This window comes from Chiloscyllium punctatum, chromosome 22 (assembly GCF_047496795.1).
Source record: "Chiloscyllium punctatum isolate Juve2018m chromosome 22, sChiPun1.3, whole genome shotgun sequence".
NCBI lineage: Eukaryota > Metazoa > Chordata > Chondrichthyes > Orectolobiformes > Hemiscylliidae > Chiloscyllium > Chiloscyllium punctatum.
Window position 1 is genome coordinate 60,562,138 of NC_092760.1, and position 19,746 is coordinate 60,581,883.

Here is a 19,746-nt window from a genome sequence, read left to right on the forward strand (position 1 = left end):
CAACAATACATCGCCCATTCTGCCATAGCTTCATTTACTAGTAATTACTCTAGTATCTCCTGTCTTTTCATTTTTTTTACACTGGTATCAATCATATATTTAACAAGTATGTTCACCTCTCACTCTGGAGACTTTATTACTTGGAGTAAACCTAACTTAATGTATCTCTTTTACTCTGTGCATTGAGCTCCCACATCAAACCAAATTCATAGATATACTTACTCAGGTAGAATCTTCTACCATCACTGTATCCCACTCCTTCTGGTTAATTCAGAGCTGTAGCAACAATGCGGCTGCTAAGCTGCCTCCCCTCTAATCTGCAAATATCTCGCAAAGCAGACAACTGTATCTAAGTGCTGCCATTAGACAGATATGACCTGGTATCTTACTAATCACTGATGCAAAACTGCCCACTTTTGGAGCTGTCAGTGAGACCCCTCCCACCACCACAAAATTCTTGCGCTCTCTCTCTCTCTCTCTCTCTCTCTCTCTTAACTTGCTCAAGCTTGAGTTTTAGATCTTTACACTTCCTCAATTCTGCCCTGTTGGACATCTCGGATTTCAACCTTTCCACTATTGATGGTTGTTGCTTCCAGTAAAATCCCAAGATCTGGAATTCACTCTTTAATTCTTTCCAACCCTCCCTTGTCCTCTATGATGCTTCTTAAAACCCACCACTCCAAATCAAGCTTTTAGGAAGCTGTTCTCACTTCAACTGCGGATTTTTAAAAAAATTGCTTTTGCACTTAAGAACCTTGAGACATCTTACTAAATTACGTGAGTCATCTGAATACAAGATGTTATAATATATGCTAGGAAGAGCATACTACAAATACCAAACCTGAACCAAACAATCAAATCCTGATGACCCAGGGCTATGGAGTAGATTGGCAGAATGCTGAGCAGATTAACATGAATGATGATTATAATCCAAATTATTATTCACTTTAATCGACCAGGATATCCCTTTATCAATCCCTTGCCAAGAATTGAAAGGCTGGAGAATCTGGAAATATTCTCCTTAGGGCTAAGATGTCCCTCCTCATCCTTCTAAACTCCATTGAGTACACACCCAGATTCCTTCATATGACAAGCCCTGCATTCCCAGGATCATTTCTGTGAACTTCCTCTGGACTCCAAGGCCTGCTCATACGCCCTTAGGTACAGAGCCCAAAACTACACACAATAGTCCAAATGCACTCTAACCAAGCTTTATACAGCCTCTCTACTCTTGTATTCTAGTCCTCTCAAAATGAATGCTAACATTGCCTTCTTAATTCTCAACTGAACCTGAATGTTAACCTTAACAGAATTCTTTACGGGGATTCCAAAATCACTTCCAAAGCCTTTCCCTATTTGGAAAACAGTCTACACCTCTGTTCTTCCTATCAAAATGTATAACCTCACACTATCCCATTACATTCCATCTACCACTTCTTTGCCCACTCCTAGCCTCCAAGTCCTAATGCAGCATCCCCGATTCTCCAACACTATCTGTTCCTTTACCTATCTTTGTATCATCTGCAAACTTTGCAACAATGCCCTTAGTTCCTTCATCCAAATTGTTAATACTGTTTTACAATTGAGTGCATGGCTGTCCTCATTAAGCAGTGTTTGCAGTTTTGGATTCTTCGTTTTGGAGCTGGTTAGTAGAAAAGCCTGCTAAGAACAAGCTGCCCACTCGAGTCTCCTGTTTCTAAAAAAGTTGTTTGATGAATTTGTGAAACGTGATTGCTCTTCTGAAAGAACTTCACAATATCTTATTCGAGTTTCAACTAAGACTCCAGAGACATCCATGTATGATTAGTATCATAACCACAAGTGCAAACCATAACACTGGCACACTCCAAAACGTTTTGTAACTTGTCTTATATGTTCAAAAATATCCACACTTGGACAGAAAGTGCTTTTCTTTTTAAAATGTGTATATGTGTTTTTAGTTATTTATAAGTGGTAACCGTTACATTTTCATATGACAAAAATTGCAATTTAAACAACATTGAATTATAATTGTCATTCTTGTAAATCTGTTCAAATACTCTACCAATCATCTCCATAGCCTTGGTTATCAGGATTTGATTGTTTCATTCAGATTTAGTATTTGTTTTATAATAAATTGATAATTTTATATTTATGGAAGAAACCTGGTTGGTCGATCTTTTCTTTCTAAATCTAAAACAGAGAAATAATATGATCAGCCAAATCAAGACTTGGTTAAAATATTTTTGAACTTATGCGGTGATCCAGGGAGCAGTGAGACTACAAATCAAAACACTGCATGACTCCCATCTTAGTCATAGCAACTAGCATAGACTAGTTGAGTTGAATGTCCTACTTCTGTGCTGTAAAGTTCAAAGTGATTTTTTAAGGAATGAGAAATAAACTGACATTTCATAACAATTTATGACCGTTGCCTATTATGATGATTCATACCGGACTCAAAATGTTAATGGTTTCTGTCTCCACAGATTCTGCCAGATCTGCTGAGTATATCCAACATTCTGTGTTTGTTTCAGATTTCCAGCATATGCACTATTTTATCTTCATAGTATTTTTGTCTGTTATATTTTATATTCTTGTAGATGACGATGCACCCATCACATTTGTTGTTGATGCTGTACAGTACACTGTCTCGTATAATGAAAGCAGAAAACAATGAGGCACATTCACTCAGTGTTCTTGGAACTATGCAGTTACGTAGAGCCACATTTGGTTAGGGAATGATTTGCGTTCTCGTGCTTTCTAAGCTCTTTGTTGCTTTGACTATTTAAAGTTAAATTTCATTTTCTATTTGAAGTATAATTTGTCTATTAAAACATATGATTCAGAATCAATGTAAAATATATAAAAGTTACTAAAAGTGAAATGTTGATGGTAATTTGTGTTTTTGAAGTTCATTTTATTTTGTTTTTCAGTTCTCCCACAGACATCTTAATACAAAATCATATTTTGACCTTACTGAATAACCATTCTTGCAGTTATCAACCTACAGCAGCCTGCCAAACAACTGAACATGATATTCGCCTCCAAAGCTACCTTGGATATGAGAGCTGACATTGTTTTAATTTTTAGCTTAAAAATGTGTTGCTGGAAAAGCGCAGCAGATCAGGCAGCATCAAAGGAACAGGAGAATTGACGTTTCGGGCATAAGCCGCCCGAAACGTCGATTCTCCTGTTCCTTTGATGCTGCCTGACCTGCTGCGCTTTTCCATCAACACATTTTTAAGCTCTGATCTCCAGCATCTGCAATCCTCACTTTCTCCTAATTGTTTCAATTTTAAAAACATGACAATTTTAAGTTCCTCTCTATCTATTAACCTCATCCAAATTTCGAAGCCTTTGAGATCTTTCAACACCTCCAATTTTAAAAATTTACATTTCTTTTCCACTATTTGCTGCTATGCCTTCAGCGGCCATGGCCCTAACTACTGGAAAGCCCTCCCTAAATCTCTTTACCTTTCTGCCCTCCTTGAAGAGACACCTTAAAATCCATTTCTTTGATCCATCTTTTGGTCACCTCTCGCATACCTCATTATTTTGTATCAAATTTTGTTTGATATCACCTGTAAAATACTTGGGGAATTTAAAATTGCAATACAAATCCAAGATATTGTTTTTGTTATGTGGTAAATAGCAAAGAATTAGAGCTACACAGAGCAGCACGTGCTCCAACAAGGCTGCTGTATCTGTAAGCCATTGATTAGAATTTCACTCCCTTGTTCACTCCCATATCCTTAATAGCTTTCTTATTCATCGAAGTCACTAATTCCATTTCTAAAAACTTGTAATTCACCTGAACGATGGAGACACAGAACTTCCTCTGTGTAAAGAGCTTTTACTTACTTTCCCTTTAATTAATTTGCAACAAAACCATAGAGCAATATTGCAGGGGGAGGTCATTCAGCCTTATATACCTGTGGGGGCTTTTTGAAAGAAAAGGAGTTACCCAGATAATCCCACTCCCCTGCCCTTTCTTCACAGGCTTGCAATTTTTTAAAATCAGTTTTCTGTTAAAACTTACTGCTAAATTTAGTTTCCACCACCCTTTTAGGCAATGCATTCCAAATCACAACATCTCACTGCACAATATTTATTTTCCTTCAAGTAAGTAGCCTCTTGTTTTTTTGCCAATTATCTTAAGTCCATGTCCTCTAGTTACCAACATCATCACTCTCTACCACTGGAAATAATTTCTCCTGATCTTCTCATCAAATCATTGATTTTGAAGATCTATATTATATCTTTCCTCTGAGGTAATCATTTTTAATTTATTCTACACAACTTATAGTTTTGGGCCAGTGATTCTAGCAGCTGGTTTCATTCATGATACATGTTTGAATGCCATACATTTCTACTGGTAGACATTATTAATAGTGCAAGGAGATTACGTTGGGAAGGGTCAAGCGTTTTATTTGGCGGAGGTCCATGCATTTACAGCCTTGTGGGCCATATGGAAAATTTAAATCTAATGGATTTAATTATATTTGAAGTTGTCCACACTGATAGAATTGGTGTTCTAGCTTATCAATGAGTCAACAGTACTATGAACCTCTGGGACCCCAAGAAATTCAGAACAAGCCAACAATGACTAAATCAGGTGTATACAACATTAAACTCATAAAGCTTCAATCTAAATGTGTTTTATGATTTTGTAAACCTGGATACAATTGTATTTATTTTAAAAACTCACCAATTTGGAAGGAGAAAGATATTCTTCAATAAGGAATTCACATTCATCTTTAATAACTGGACTGGGATTTCGTAATCCTGGCTGGCCAAAATCCAGCACCCTAACTGTTGCAGTGCCTGTGCGGGTAACAAAGGCTGGGCAGTGATGAAGTTCCATTGATACCCTGAAAACAAGGAACAGTAATGAGTAGAACTGTAGCTTTTTTAAAAAAGCGATGAACTTAAAAATACTATCAATTTAACTGTGGGCCAAAATTTACAAGGAATCTGTTAAATGTCAATTTTGGCAAGTTTTGTAGAGTTTCTCTCCAAGAGCCCTAGGGAGTTCGCTACCTTCAAAGTTTGGGAGAAGATTTGTAGCTCGGGTGCTCGTTGTTGTGGTTCTGTTCGCCGAGCTGGGAATTTGCGTTGCAGACATTTTGTCCCCTGTCTAGGTGACATTTTCAGTGCTTGGGAGCCTCCTGTGAAGTGCTTCTGTGATGTTTCCTCCAGCATTTATAGTGTTTTGTACCTGTCGCTTCCGGTTGTCAGTTCCAGCTGTCCAGACAACGGAATGAGGACATGCCACAATCAAAGGACTAGCCACACTACCATACATCAAAAACATTTCTGAACTGACAGCCAGACTACTGCAACCACTAGGACTCATAACAGCACACAAACCAACAGCCACTCTCAGACAACAACTCACCAGGACGAAGGACCAGATACCCAGCATGAGTAAAACCACTGTAGCGTACAAAATCCCATGCAAGGACTTCACAAAACACTACATAGGACAAACAGGAAGACAGCTAACGGTCTGCATCCATGAACACCAACTAGCCACGAAACGACACGACCAGCTATCCTTAGTAGCCACACACTCAGATGACAAGCAACATGAGTTTGACTGGGACAACACTACTATTATAGGACAAGCCAATCAGAGAATAGGCAGGGAATTCCTAGAGGCATGGCACTCATCCACAGATTCAATCAATAACCACATCGACCTGGACCCAATATACCGGCTACTGCAGTGGACAGCTGGAACTGACAACCAGAAGCGGCAGGTACAAATCACTATAAATGCCAGAGGAAACATCACATAAGCGCTTCACAGAAGGCTCCCAAGCACTGAGGATGTCACCTAGACAGGGGATGAAACGTCTGCAACACAAATTCCCAGCTTGGCAAACAGAACCACAACAGTTCTCTACCTTCCCAAAGTTATCTGGTTACTTACACACTATGCCCCTAAAGGCATCCCATTCATCATATTCTTCCATTTGCAACAGATGGTGCCAGTGGTCACCCCAAAGAACTTCCCAGGCTTACTGGCACCAGCACCATCCTTAAAGGTTAACCATGCACCCAGACAAGTGCTGCCATATGGTTCCTTTCAATTGCTTCAGACATGTCAGGCAGAGGGAAATTGGCACCCTGCTTTGCCAACAAGGATCTAGCAGTCCTTGTGGAGTGGGGCTGCATGCAGTCACTGCCCACAAAGCGTTCTCCAAGATATAGATGATCGATGAGCAGGCGGAGGGCTGGCGGAGTAAGTGGTGAGCTAGAATTAACAATTTGCAGCTCTTTCATGTCAGGACTTCCAGCCGTCTTGTTTTTATGCTGCAGGTCAGAGCATGAGAATCTGCATATCCACAAAGTGAGACGACATAATGCAAATTTAGTGCATGCCTCGGGCCACTTGCCATTGAGAATCTTTGTCTTATTATTCAACACTTGGTTGGAAAATTGACGTCAGATATTTCCTTATTGCTGATGTCACATGATTCCCCCAACTTTCTTGCCATTACCCATGTTGTTCAACCAACTGGGAAGATTTTACCCTTTTTTTGAAAGTTGCAGTCTTCAAGATTGAGGACAATGATAATGTCCACAATCTTAAAAGGACAGGAATGCTATAGCATATCTAATAATAGATTATTCTGCACTTACAACGGAGCCAAATCTCTTAAATTACAACAGCCAGATTGACAGCAAAAGACTGGGTCAAGTCAACTGAATTCTAATTGTCATGTGCAAATTTTGATGTTTGTAAATGAATTCCAAAGTTTAAATTGTAAGCTAAATTCCTCAAGCTTTGAGTGGGTCATATTCTTTCTTTCTTTCTTTAAGAAATCTGACATTTAACAGGATTTCCTACAGCACTGCTCATAGTGAAATAACTCCACAGAAGCTGGTATCCCATCACTACGTCAACCTTTATTTGCACCTGGAGAGTCCTTGACACTGATCCAGCCCCCTTAGAGCCAGCTCTTAGGGACGAGGATGTCTGACACTCCTGTTCTTATCTGTCAGCCAAGGTTCCTTAACTGAACCAGATTAACCAATCAGGGAACTCATTCTTTGAAAATCCACCTGGCTGACCTCGCTACAATCACTACACAATACAGAGGAACCTCGATTATCTGAATATCGGACTATCTGGCAAGATCGCAAGGTCTTAATGCTCGGCTAAACTATATTATCCGGCATTTGATTATCCGGAATTTGATTAACCAAATGAAATACTCCCCACCTGTTTACTTCAGACAATAGAGGTTCCTCTGTATATTTGAATGCCTCACACTTTTCTTACAGGATATGGATGTATTCGTACTTCATCCCCAATTGCCTTTGGAAAAGTGGTGGTGAATCATTATAGCAATTTTATAGACTAATTCACAGGACAGATAAGAGTCAACTACACTTGATTGTGGGATTGCAGTCATCGTATTACAGCAGCGTAAACATGAAATTGTCATAAAAACCTATTCAGTTCACTATGCCCTCCAAGGAAGGAAATCTACCATTCTTATGCAATCTGGTTTATATTTGGTTCCAGACTCAGTATCAAGGTTAACCTCCCCCCCCCATCTGAAATGGTCTTCAGTTGTATTAGAGATGAGAAATAAATTCAGTGCTTGACATGTGACTAACATTTTGTCAATGGTTAAAAATATTCAAAGAGTATGTCTCTTTGCTTCAAAATGTCATTGCTCAGAGACACAACATATTTTTCATTTCTATAAATTAGAGGAAATAGAATGATGGGCAGTGTGTGTTTTGGAAACGCTAATCAGCAATGGTGCAGAACAGTCACTGGGTATGTGAAGTCCTGTTGTCATTTAAAGCTGAAAAAGGAAAATGAATAATTGAAACACTTAACAGTAGATGCTATGCTACCAACATATTGCACAGAAGTAACAAGAGAACACATAAAGGTGAAATGTTCAGTGGGATATACTAAAGAAAATCTATGGTCACATTTGACAACTTAACAGTAATTCACCATCTGTCAAGACATTCTGGGAATCTGAAAGGTACTACATAAAATGCAAATGCTTTCCTTCCTTATTTCAAACAATGCAATTTGTTTCAAGCCTGATTAGGTCCAGACATTTACATCTGCAAAGATTTGTTAGATCTTTTCTAAGTGGTTGATACTTTTTAACCAGTTACTATACCTTCAAAACCATAGGAATGAAGATACAATGCAAGTTTACCATCAGGTTTTGCACAACATTCTACCATGCCCCATAGTCGGAACAAATTTACTGAACTTAGCCCAACAAGGGACAAATATCCACCACTACCATGTAATTGAAGATATTGGGTGGGATTTCCTTCTGCACCAGTGCAACCACCTCACAAATATACTCTGCTAGGGCTTTAATCATAGTTCTTGAACCTGCAATCAGGACTCATTGATTAGACTGAATGAAATGTAGTTATGAAGTATTGGGGATAAGCTCTTGGCAGATGGAAGCCCAGCTACTTACAGGTCCTTAAAGGCATGTCACACAGGTAGAAATCTGGGACAGGAACTTTCTTGAAATTGATATATTTGAGACAAACTAGAAACAGTACCGCCCAGCCTTTTTGAGCAGCTAAAATCCATAGCTTTCTTAATAAAGATTTGAACACTGAAAAGGTTTTATAGAGCAAGTCCTGTTAATTTTTTAAAAATTCATTTACAGAGGATGTGCACACTTCTGGTAAGGTCAATACTTATGGCCAATTCTTAAAGCCCCCTGAATGGAGTGGTTTGCTAGATGGTTGAAAGTCAACAATCTGCTGTGGATCAGGAGAAACATGTCGGCCAAATCAAGTAAAGACATCAGATATCCTTCCCAAAGGGACATTAGTTTTTATGAGAATGAGTTTGATGGCCACCATTACCAAGTGTAGCTTTATGTTTCAGAGATATTAGCGGAGTTCAAATACTAACAGGTGGCGTGGGATTTGGCCCGAGCTTCTCGAATACTAGTCCGTTAACAAGGCTACTACACCTCTGTTCCCCAGCCCTACACAAGTTGGCATTGTATTGGCTGGTTCCCCTGTAAAGCATTTCTAATGAGCTTGTGAAATAGTGTGTAATAAGGATGCACCCTTGTAACAAATGAAAGAAAGGTAGACACATTTGGTTCAATACGCACTGTTGAAAATCTGAAATTGCAATAACAACATAGAGGAATAGGGAAAACAAGCATGGGCATGAGGAATGTTGCGGGAATAGAGAGAGGGTGAGGATTCAGCAGTGGGTTTCTCTTTTATTCAAGATGGCATGAAGTTGTTGTAGGATTGTTTGATATGGAATGTATGCTGCTCTGCAGCAGAGAAACAATGACTAAGGGGGCAAAGGTAATTACTTTAGCAGTTGTCAAGGGTTCTTATAATTGTTGCTCCCCTTCTGCTTTAAAATAAATCAACTTGTTAAATTAGTAGGGTGGGAAGCTGACTACAATCTGCATCATTGAATATATTAAAAAAAAGCTTTTAGCAACAGAACCATAGCTGATGTAGAAAGCCAAAGATGAGACAGATTATACTCCAGGCAGATCGAGAAGCAACAGCAAAATAGATATTCATCTGAATGGATAGTGGGTGATACCTGCTGGGTAGATATGCTTAAAGAATTATAAACCAATCACATAAGTAAGGCCAGGAAGGATTCAGGTTATTTTCCACTTGGCTCCACCCCAACTGTACCTCACCACCCCAGAAAAAAATATTTTTGGTGAACCTCTTAGAGTTACAAAACCTGTAGTGAAGTGATAAGGAGCTTCATAAATGTGAGCTTCCCCTTTTCTTACAATGCACCAACAACACTTAAAGATGACAAGAAGCAAAATACAAACAAGCTTACTTTTGGTAGCAATATAGAAGGACGTTAAATGGTAACCATAGGTCTGAAACTCTCAAAGTTTGTCTCTTTGTTGATAAAGATTTGTCAAACTTTACAAATCAAATCAACTCCTGTAAACAAAGAGAAAAAAAACTGCATCACGACATATTCAATGTTTTTATTGCATTTTTGAATGACCTTATTGTTGAGTTGTTTCATTAGTAATTAGTTTTATTTCATTTAGTAAGAACGTCAGTTTCTACTTCAGTAAAATGACTCCTCTGTGCGGGGCTGCAAACCAAGGTACAGTTCAATATATGATGAGATTATTTTTTAAATAGTTATAAATATAAAGCAGTTTCATTAGGATTCAAAATGTTCAAGTTGGAAACCCTTTCTCAGAACTGGTGTAAGATGGCAGGAGAATTCCTTTACATTGAAGACAGACTTGCATTCCTATATTCCAACAATAAAAGAAATTGCTAGCGAAATTTAGCAGGTCTGGCAATGTATCCATGGGAAGAAAGCAGAGCTAACGTTTTGGGTGTTGTTACTCCATCAGAAACATTCTGACTGTTTGTGTGTTCTGACAAGGAGTCACTGGATTCAAAACAATAACTCTGCTTTCTTCCCATTGATGCTGACTGACCTGCTGAGTTTCACCAGAATTCCTGTTTTTGTTTCAGATTTCCAGCATCTGCAGTTCTTTGTTTTATTCCTATATTCCAATGTGCTCTTGAGGAAATGAAGTAACTTGGAAGTGGTGCAGTGTAGGAAACGGGAGAGCCTACTTGTGCCCAGCAAACTCCCATTAAAAAAATGATAATGGCCACAATCTGTTAAGAGGACACAACCTGTTTAAAAGAAATCGGAAAGAAGGAGATAATATGTTACAGCAAACAAAAGCCAAAGTGGACATGCAGCAAACTCTAGCCCATTTCTAACCAACTCAAAAAATATTTTGGCCTCAAGTTGCCATGTGTGACCGGAGAATATTTTAGTGAATGAAATAGCCATCGGGGATTTGAATGATTGGAGTAACCAGCAGGCAAATTCCTTAACCTGTGAGATTAAGGCTTGGTAGATAAATACAGGAAAGAATAAAAAGAGAGACTTAAAAAGGAGTGAACAAAATGACGCCCAGCTAATGCTCTGAATAGCGGTTCACTTCATATTATTGGAAGATGGTGGAATTTGAATTCAATTAATACTAAAAAATCTGAAATCATTGATTTCATAGCTACCATCTCTATCATCAGTGATCATAAAAACTCATCTTGGTCACGAATATCCTTTACAGAAGAAATCGCCCATACCTACCCGGTCTGGCCAACATGGGACTCCAGACCAAACGCAATGTGTTAACTCCCAATTGATGCTAACATATCCTAGCAAACCAATTGGTTCAAAAGCAATTTGCCCTTGTCTCTGATACCCACATCCCACAAAAAGAATAAAGATTTATTTATTTTTCTATGAATGATATGATAAAAGAGAGGAAAGTAATGACTGGTTCAAGAGATGGAGAGAGAGAAAAAAAAGAGTAAAAAGAAATGAGAAAGGGGGAGACGATATGTGACAGCAAACAAAGGACAAAAGTGGAGATGCAGCAAACTCTAGCCCATTTATAATCTACTTACAAAATATCTCCAAATAATTAAAAACTTGTAGGATTGAGACTCCACATTTGACATTGATTAACTTGAACTAATTTTCAGTTTCAGAAGTTTTTTTAAAATTCATTCATGGAATCCCAGTGTTCCTGCTAAAGCCCACCTTTGTTTCCCATTCCCATTTGTACTTTGATGGTGATCCACCTACTTGGCCAATGTAATGTAGATATTCTGACAGTGGTGTTGGGGAGGGGATGTCCAAGAATTTAATTGCATGATAATGAAGGAACAGCAATATGTATCAAGTGGTGATGCGCCCATGCCCTTCGTTCTTTGTAGCAGGGGTCATAGATTTAGAAGGTACTGTTGACCAAGTCTTGGTATTTTGTAGAGTCATACAGGACAGAAACAGATCCTATGGTTCAACTCATCCGTGTGACCACATATCCAATTTGACCTAGTCCCATTTGCCAGCATCTGGCCCATTTTCATCTGAACCCTTCCTATTCATATACCCATCCAGATGTCTTTTAAATATTGTAATTGTATCAGCCTCCACTACATCCTCTGGCAGCTCATTCCATACACAGAGCACCCTCTACATGAAACTGTTACATTTCAAATTTTTAAAAAAATCTTTCCCCTCTCACCGTAAACCTATGTCCTCTAGTTTTGGACTCTCCTACCCTAGGAAAACGACCTTGGCTATTGACCCTAATCAAGCCCCTCAATTTTATAAACCTCTATAAGTCTACTCCGCAGTCTATGATACTCCAGGGAAAAATGCCCCAACCTAACCAGGCACCTTCTATAGCTCAAACCCTCCAGTCCCAACAACCTGTAAATCTTTTCTGCACCCTCTCAAGTTTAACATCTTTCCTTTGGAACAACAACCAGAATTATATGGAGTATTCTAAAAGTGGCCTCACCAATATCCTGTACAGCCACAACATAACATCCCAACTCCTATACTCAATGTTCTGACCAATGAACGCAAGCATCTCAAACACTTTACTTACCACCTTGTCTACCTACAACTCTACTTTCAAGGAGCTATGCATCTGCATCCCTACGTCTCTTTGTTCAGCACCACTCACCAGGGTCCTTCCACTACGTGTATAAGTCCTGCCCTGGTCTGCCTTACAAAAATGCAGCACCTCATATTTATCTAAACTAAACTCCATTTGCCACTCCTCAGCAAATTGGCCCATCTGATCAAGGCAGAGCTTTTGAAGCTTTCAGTGCGGAACCTCACTGCCCTGAAGTATGGCACACAGTAACTTAATAGAAAACACCACACTGTTGCCTTAAGCAAAAGCATTTTCAAACGTTTTAACTTTGATTAGTCTAGTTCAGAATCTGTACCACTCAAGACAGGAAACCAGCACCACAAGCTTCTAGGACATCTCCATATCTTGCATTGTGTGCAAGTATTTTTGTTTTCTATTGACCTGGTGTGGTTATGTTAATTAGGGAATATTTCTGTTGTAGAAATGTAGAACTAGCCTCTATTATACTGTCAATACCATTACTAATCCACAGAACAAAACCAATATTACTTGCTTTCAGACATTGTTTTTAAAATAGAAACAGATGTCATTCATATTTCCATTTGCAATTCTGTGACTGCCAGCAATTTCTGTATAGACTATCTGGAGTCTGAACGCAGACAAGTGAGAAAATGAATTATATCTACTTGTGATATAGTTTATTTGTCCAAAACACAAGAATGGAGTTCTGTTTTCTTTACAATTTGAAATAAGAAAGATGCTACACCAATATTTTGTCCAACCGCATCCTTGGAATATCCCAAAGAATCATAATTACAGAGCTGCTGGACTAACTCAACTAAGCAAACAAATCACCAACTGCAGAAGACAAAATAGCAATCACTATAACTAATAAAAACAGACACGTGCATGTAATGCGAGATTGTTAAAAGCCAGTCTTGCATCACAGATTGTTGCATGTAAGAATAGATTTCATTGTTATAATTACAGATAACATGAATTTCCTCTTAAGACCTCTTTATCACTCTCTTTCAATAAAAGCCCACTCATAACCTATTTTTTAAATCCTAACTCAGTAATCTGTTACAGCTATGTAAAGGGTTTTGGACATTTTGTTATAATAGTGATGCACAATGGAAATTCCTGACTAGCCAAGATGTGACTATGGCAACAGTATTTTAGTCACATGCAACAATTTTGGGAAAGGATGTGCTACATGCACTCAAACCAGATAAATATACTTCACAGGAGCATGTTTACTTAGATATGTACTATTCAATAATCGAGCTCTCAACAATCAATAAACAATTGCATAATCAGCTCTGCACAGTATCCATAAATGCACAGAGCTGTTAAAGCATACAAGATCATGTCCCCAGTAAGGCAATCACTCATTTTTGATTAACAGTTAACGTTTCAAGTTCAATTACTCTTCTTCACAACTCTGCAATTTCTTGCCAAAAATGATGCCAGTACTCGAGTTTCTCCAGCACCTTTTAAAGTTCAGATCTTCAGCATCTATTTTGTTTTTATTATTTATTTTTCATTAGTTAATTAGATATGCAGTTACCAATATGTAGCTAGTGGATAACATATTTCTCAGCACTGTGCTATATAAAGGCAGGAGGCTAGTGGTGATTCAGTCTTCCCGTTCCAACAATTCCCCGTGGAAAGAAATTTTTCTTAATCTTTCAATAAATTTACATTGGTAATCCCACTTTACTGACTCCTAACCAAAGAAGCAGGTACTATTTCCTTATCAAAACCTTTTATAATTTTAAACACTTAACTCTTCCCTTTTTCAGTAAATAACTACAGCAACGCTTATTTATACAGCTCCATTCGTGTAGTCAAACATCCCAAGGTGCTTCACAAACCATTTCCCAAACAAAGCCTGACTCTGAAATAAAGAAGCAAATATTAGATCAGATGACCAAAGGTTTATTAAAAAGAGATGTATTTCAAATTGCTCAGGAGAGCAGAGTTGCTGTTGCAATACACACTTGAATACGCATGTTGTAGTCTGGAGGTTTCAATAGTGATGGTAATGGCTCCAACTTACTATCCACCACATGCTGGCAACGAAACCCTCCCACTCTCATCACCTGCTACGTATAAGCACCGGAAGGACTTGCAGTTGATAATTAACCTATTTGCCTTCATTATTAAAAGCAACTTTCTTGGCTGAGAAGTTTGACTCAACCTGGAGCTTCTGACTCAAAGGCAGGGATGATGCTCTGGAGTCATAGGGATGTACAGCACGGAAACAGACCCTTCGGTTCAACTTGTCCATGCCAACCAGATATCCTAAACAAGTCTAGCATTTGGCCTATATCCCTCTAAACCCTTTGTATTCATGTACCAATCCAGACGCCTTTTTTAAAAAAAAAAATGGAAGTACTTTATTTTTATAATAAAAAACTTTTAAAGCAGCTGGCAGCTTGTTCTGTATACACACCAACATCGGTGTTGGAAAGTTGCTCGAGGTCCCTTTTATACCTTTACCCTCTCACCTTAAACCTATGCCCTCCAGTTTCGGACTACCCTGTCCTGTGAAAAAGACCTTGGCTATTCACCCTATCCATGCCCCTCATGATTTTATAAACCTTTATAAGGTCATCCCTCAGATTCCGACACTTCAGGGAAAATAGCCCCAGCCTATTCAGTTTCTCCCTGAACCTCAAACCCTCCAATCCCAGCAAAATCCTTATTAATCTTTTGTGCATCCTTTCAAGTTTAACAACATCCTTCCTATAGCAGAGACCAGAATTGAATGCTGTACTCAAGAAGTGGCCTAGCTGATGTCCTGTATAGCCGCAATATGACATCCCAACTCCTGTACTCAATGTACTGGCCAATAAAAGCAAGTATACCAAATTCATTCTTCACTACCCTGTCTAGCTGTGACTCCCCATGCAAAGAACTATGAACCTGAACCCCAAGGTCTCTTAGCTTGGCAACACTCCCCAAGACCCAAACATGAGCAATGCCCTGGTTTGCCAGACCAAAATGCAACACCTCACATTTATCTAAATTAAATGCCATCTGCCACTTCTCGACCAATTGTCCCATTTGATCAAGGTCCCACTGTACTCTGAGGTAACCTTCTTCACTGTCCACAACACCACCAATTTTGGTGTCACCTGAAAATATTCTAACCATTCCTCCGATAGTAACATACAAATGATTTATATAAATGCCAAAAGGCAGTGGACCCAGCACAGATGCCAGCACATACCATTGGTCGCAGACTTCCAGTCCAAAAACTAACCTTCTACCACCACTCTGTCTCTTGCCTTCAAGCCAATTCAAAGGGATATGTAATAAACTGAACCCAAGAGAATAGGAAATAGGAGCAGGAGTAGACCTCGCAGTGTCTTTAGCCTACTCTGTTTTCAATATGATCTGGGTTGACATTACTCCAACTCAATTTTCCTCTATGCTCCTTTAGCCCTTGTTTCCCTGAGGAACCAAAGTATGTCTGCTACCGTTTTAAATATATTCATAATGGAGAATCCACAATCTTTGGAATACAAAACGACAAAGATTCACAACCCCCGAGTGAAGAAAATTTTCCACATTTCAATTTTAAATCGTTTACCACTTATCCTGAGATGATGCCCGGATGTTATAGGTTCCCTTGCTAGGGGAAATAACCTCTCAGTATCTATTTGTAAAGCCCCTTCAGGATCTTATTTACCCTGTGTTCAAATGTAGAGAGTCTAGCAACCTTTCCCACTGTGTTTGGCTTGCCAGATGTATCACGAGGTCCTCCTCAAATTTATAAACTATTAAGGCAGATTTGTTCAGCATTAAACAACAAACTACTGTAACCACATAACTCTTTAGGATACCAAATAAAATTACAAAATTTAGTTTACGATAATAGTGATCTGAATCTTAAATCATAACTTCCTAAAAGAAACCAAAAGTTGAGTTTTGTCAAGTCTTGGAATCTCAGCTGCTGTCATCACTGATAACTTTAATAATGACTGGGAAGCTGGATATAAAACGCCAGACATACATTCAAACTAGCGCAGCTTTAGAAATGGAACAAGTGGATAACACAGACTCATCGCATTCACCTTCACTGACTTGATTCATTACTTTGTGATTTCAAGTTAAAAAAGGGAATAAAAAACATTTATTCAAAATGTTACTTGTAGTAAGGTTCAAACAAATCCAACTGATTTCCCTGCTTGAAATGAAATTTCAAGTTTACAATTAGGTAAATATCTTAAAAAGTACAAAGATACTCAACTGGTTGCATACATAGGAGAAAATAAATGCAACACATCAAAAGGTTAAGGCTTTTCTGTACTATTCTTCATCTTAATCTGATGCCAAAAGTGCCAGAGTATGCCCACTCTGTAAATGAGCCTCATTTTAATCATATGCGTGGCATGTGTGACCAGAAACAAAATAGCATAACTCAATACAGTGAAATACTTCATTATTGCAACAAGCTGCATTTTTTCTTTGCCAATTTTCTTTATTTTGCTCCTAACTAAGCCAAGGGGCAGTGGGTAGCCTTTGGTTTCTTAACAATTTTATTAAGAATATTTTTGATAACTGTTTATCTCAAAATTCCAAAAGTTGCTTTTAACTCTCTCCTGCATCCCTGTAATCTCTCTCAGTTCCACAACTCTCCTCTAGTCTTCTTTGCATCCTGATTTTAAGTACTGCATGATTAGTGGGTATGCTTTCAGTTGCCCAGGGCTCAAGCTCTGGAACATCCTCTGACACCACAATGTCCTCTTTCTTCTTTTAAAACACTCTGTAAAATCTCTCGGTTTGATCATCTGACCTAATATTTTCCTTTGCGGTGTTTGCTTATTTTGTTTTATTGTGTTGTTGGGAAAAGATATGAAGAAATACAGAAACAAAGCTTCCTGTTCCTATGTAATCAGTGAGTGGGAGATGACTATTTAACTACATTGGCAACACATTTCATACTCACCTGTGCCTCCTAGATCTCAAAAAGTGTATGAAATGAGCACATTTTGAATAGGATCACTAGCTGCGATTGGTATCATGGACATCCTCCTGATAAAACCCTGCCCTAGGTTAACAGTGCTTAGATCAAACACAAAGATCAGGAATCAATTACTAAAAAGAAATAACTTTTATTTCTTTATAAGTATACAACAAAAATACTGCAAATACTGGAAGGCTGCAACAAAAAAGAAAATACTCAGCAAGGCAAGCAGTATCTGTGGGAGAGATAATATTTCAGGCTTGTAAATATCATGTTGCAGACATGAAAGTGAACATTCTCCATAGATGTTGTCTGGCCTGTTGAATATATCTAGCATTTATGTTTGAATGACATATCTTTGACATGTTAAATATAAATGTTACAATTCTTTCAAATATGTAAAAATGCAGCAAAACCAATTGGGCACAGTGAAATCACACAACCAGTGATCAGACAATGATCAGATTTGCTTTAGTGATATTGGTAGATACATAAATGTCAGCACTAATACACAGATAACAGTTCCAATAGTGTCCTGGGAGATACAGGCCAGTTGGAAGCTCAGTTGGACAAGGCGGTGTGCGCCCAGTGTCACTATTCCAACAGTACGGCACTTCTTCAGTATTGACCTTCGGACAGCGCAGAGCTCCCTCGGGCACATACCCTCTGATGGCGCAGCGCTCCCTCGGGCACTGACCCTCCGAGGGAGAGGCATGCAGTCGGCACTGGCCCTTTGAGGGAGAGGTGCTCCTCAGCATTGACCCTCCGACGGCCAGTTACTCCATCAGGCAGTGACCCTCTAACAGAACAGCACTCCTGCACCACTGACACTCCGACAGCACGGCGCTCACTCAGCACAGGCCCTTCAACAGTGCGGCGCTCCCACAGGCATGGGCCCTCGGATAGCGCAGCACTCCCCCAGGCTCGGGCCCTCTGACTGTGCTGCCCTCCCTTAGGCAATGACCCTCCGACAGACATCGCTCGCTCAGCACAGACCCTCCAATGGCATGGCGCTCACTCAGCCCTGGCCCTCCGACGGCCAGTCGCTCCATCAGGCGGTGACCCTCCTGATAGCGCAGTACTTGCTCAGTACCGACCCTCTGACAGCACGGTGCTTCCTCAGCACCGACCCTCCGACACCGCGGCGCTCCATCATACAGCGACCCTCCAACAGTGTGGTGCTTCCTCAGCACCAATCCTCCGACACCACGGTGCTCTCTCAGACAGTGCCCCTGCAACACTGCGGTGCTATCTCAGCACAGACCCTCTGGACAGTGTGGCACTCCCTCAGCACTGACCCTCCAACAGTGCGGCGCTCGCTCAGACAGTGACCCCCCGACAATGCAGCACTCCAGACAGTGACCCTTCGACGGAGTGGTGTGTCCTCAGCACTCACCCTCCGAAAGTGCGGCACTCTGACAGCACTGACCCTTCGACACCGCGGTGCTCCATCAGACAGTGACCGTCTAACAGCGCGGCGATTCCTCAGCACTGACCCTCCGACACCATGGTGCTCTCTCAGACAGTGCCTCTCTCACCGCGGCACTCCCTCAGCACAGACCTTCTGACAGTGCGGCGGCCTCTCAGACAATGAACCTCCGACAGCGGGTCACACCCTCAGCACAGACCCTCTGACAACCCGGTGCTCCCACACCACAGACCCTACGACAGTGCGGTGCTTTCTCAGCACTGACTCTCTGACAACGACCATCCGTCAGAACGGCGCTTCCACAGCGTAGACCCTCCAACACCAACCCTCTAACAGCATGGCCCACCCTCAGCACTGACCCTCCGTCAGCGCGGCGCACCCTCAGCACTGACCCTCCGTCAGCGTGGCGCTCCCTCAGCACTGACCCTCCGTCAGCGCGGCGCTCCCTCAGCACTGACCTTCCGACTGCAGCACTCTCTTGGCACTGACCCTCCGACTCTGCGGTGCTCCCTCGGCACTGACCCTCCTCAGTACTGACCCTCCAACAGAGCGGCGCTCCCTCGGCACTGATCCTCCGTCAGTGCGGCGCTCCGTCAGCACTGACCCACCGACTGTGCGGCGCTCCCTCGGCACTGACCCTCCTCAGTACTGACCCTCCGACAGAGCGGCGCTCCCTCAGCACTGACGCTCCGACAGTGCGGCGCTCCTTCGGCACTGACGCTCCGACAGTGCGGCGCTCCTTCGGCACTGATCCTCCGACAGTGCGGCGCTCCCTCGGCACTGACCCTCCGACAGTGCGGCGCTCCCTCAGCACTGACCCTCCGTCAGCACTGACCCTCTGACAGTGCGGCGCTCCCTCGGCACTGATCCTCCGACAGTGCAATGCTCCCACGGCACTGATCCTCCGACAGTGT

The 19,746-nt window shown here is 40.7% G+C and overlaps 1 protein-coding gene across 7 annotated transcripts in view; it reads right to left on the reverse strand.

The window, feature by feature from the left end:
* lrrc56 (leucine rich repeat containing 56) overlaps nucleotides 1–19,746 on the reverse strand; it is a 217,051-nt gene that overhangs the window by 126,563 nt on the left and 70,742 nt on the right. For 4 of the 7 annotated variants that reach the window (XM_072592453.1, XM_072592452.1, XM_072592451.1 and 1 more), the window contains one exon: nucleotides 4,691–4,853. In XM_072592453.1, the coding sequence (XP_072448554.1) occupies nucleotides 4,691–4,853 (163 nt within the window). Of the gene's footprint in view, nucleotides 1–4,690; nucleotides 4,854–9,823; nucleotides 9,934–19,746 lie in introns of those variants that run through there. The other 3 variants (XM_072592455.1, XM_072592454.1, XM_072592457.1) reach the window with 2 other exon arrangements.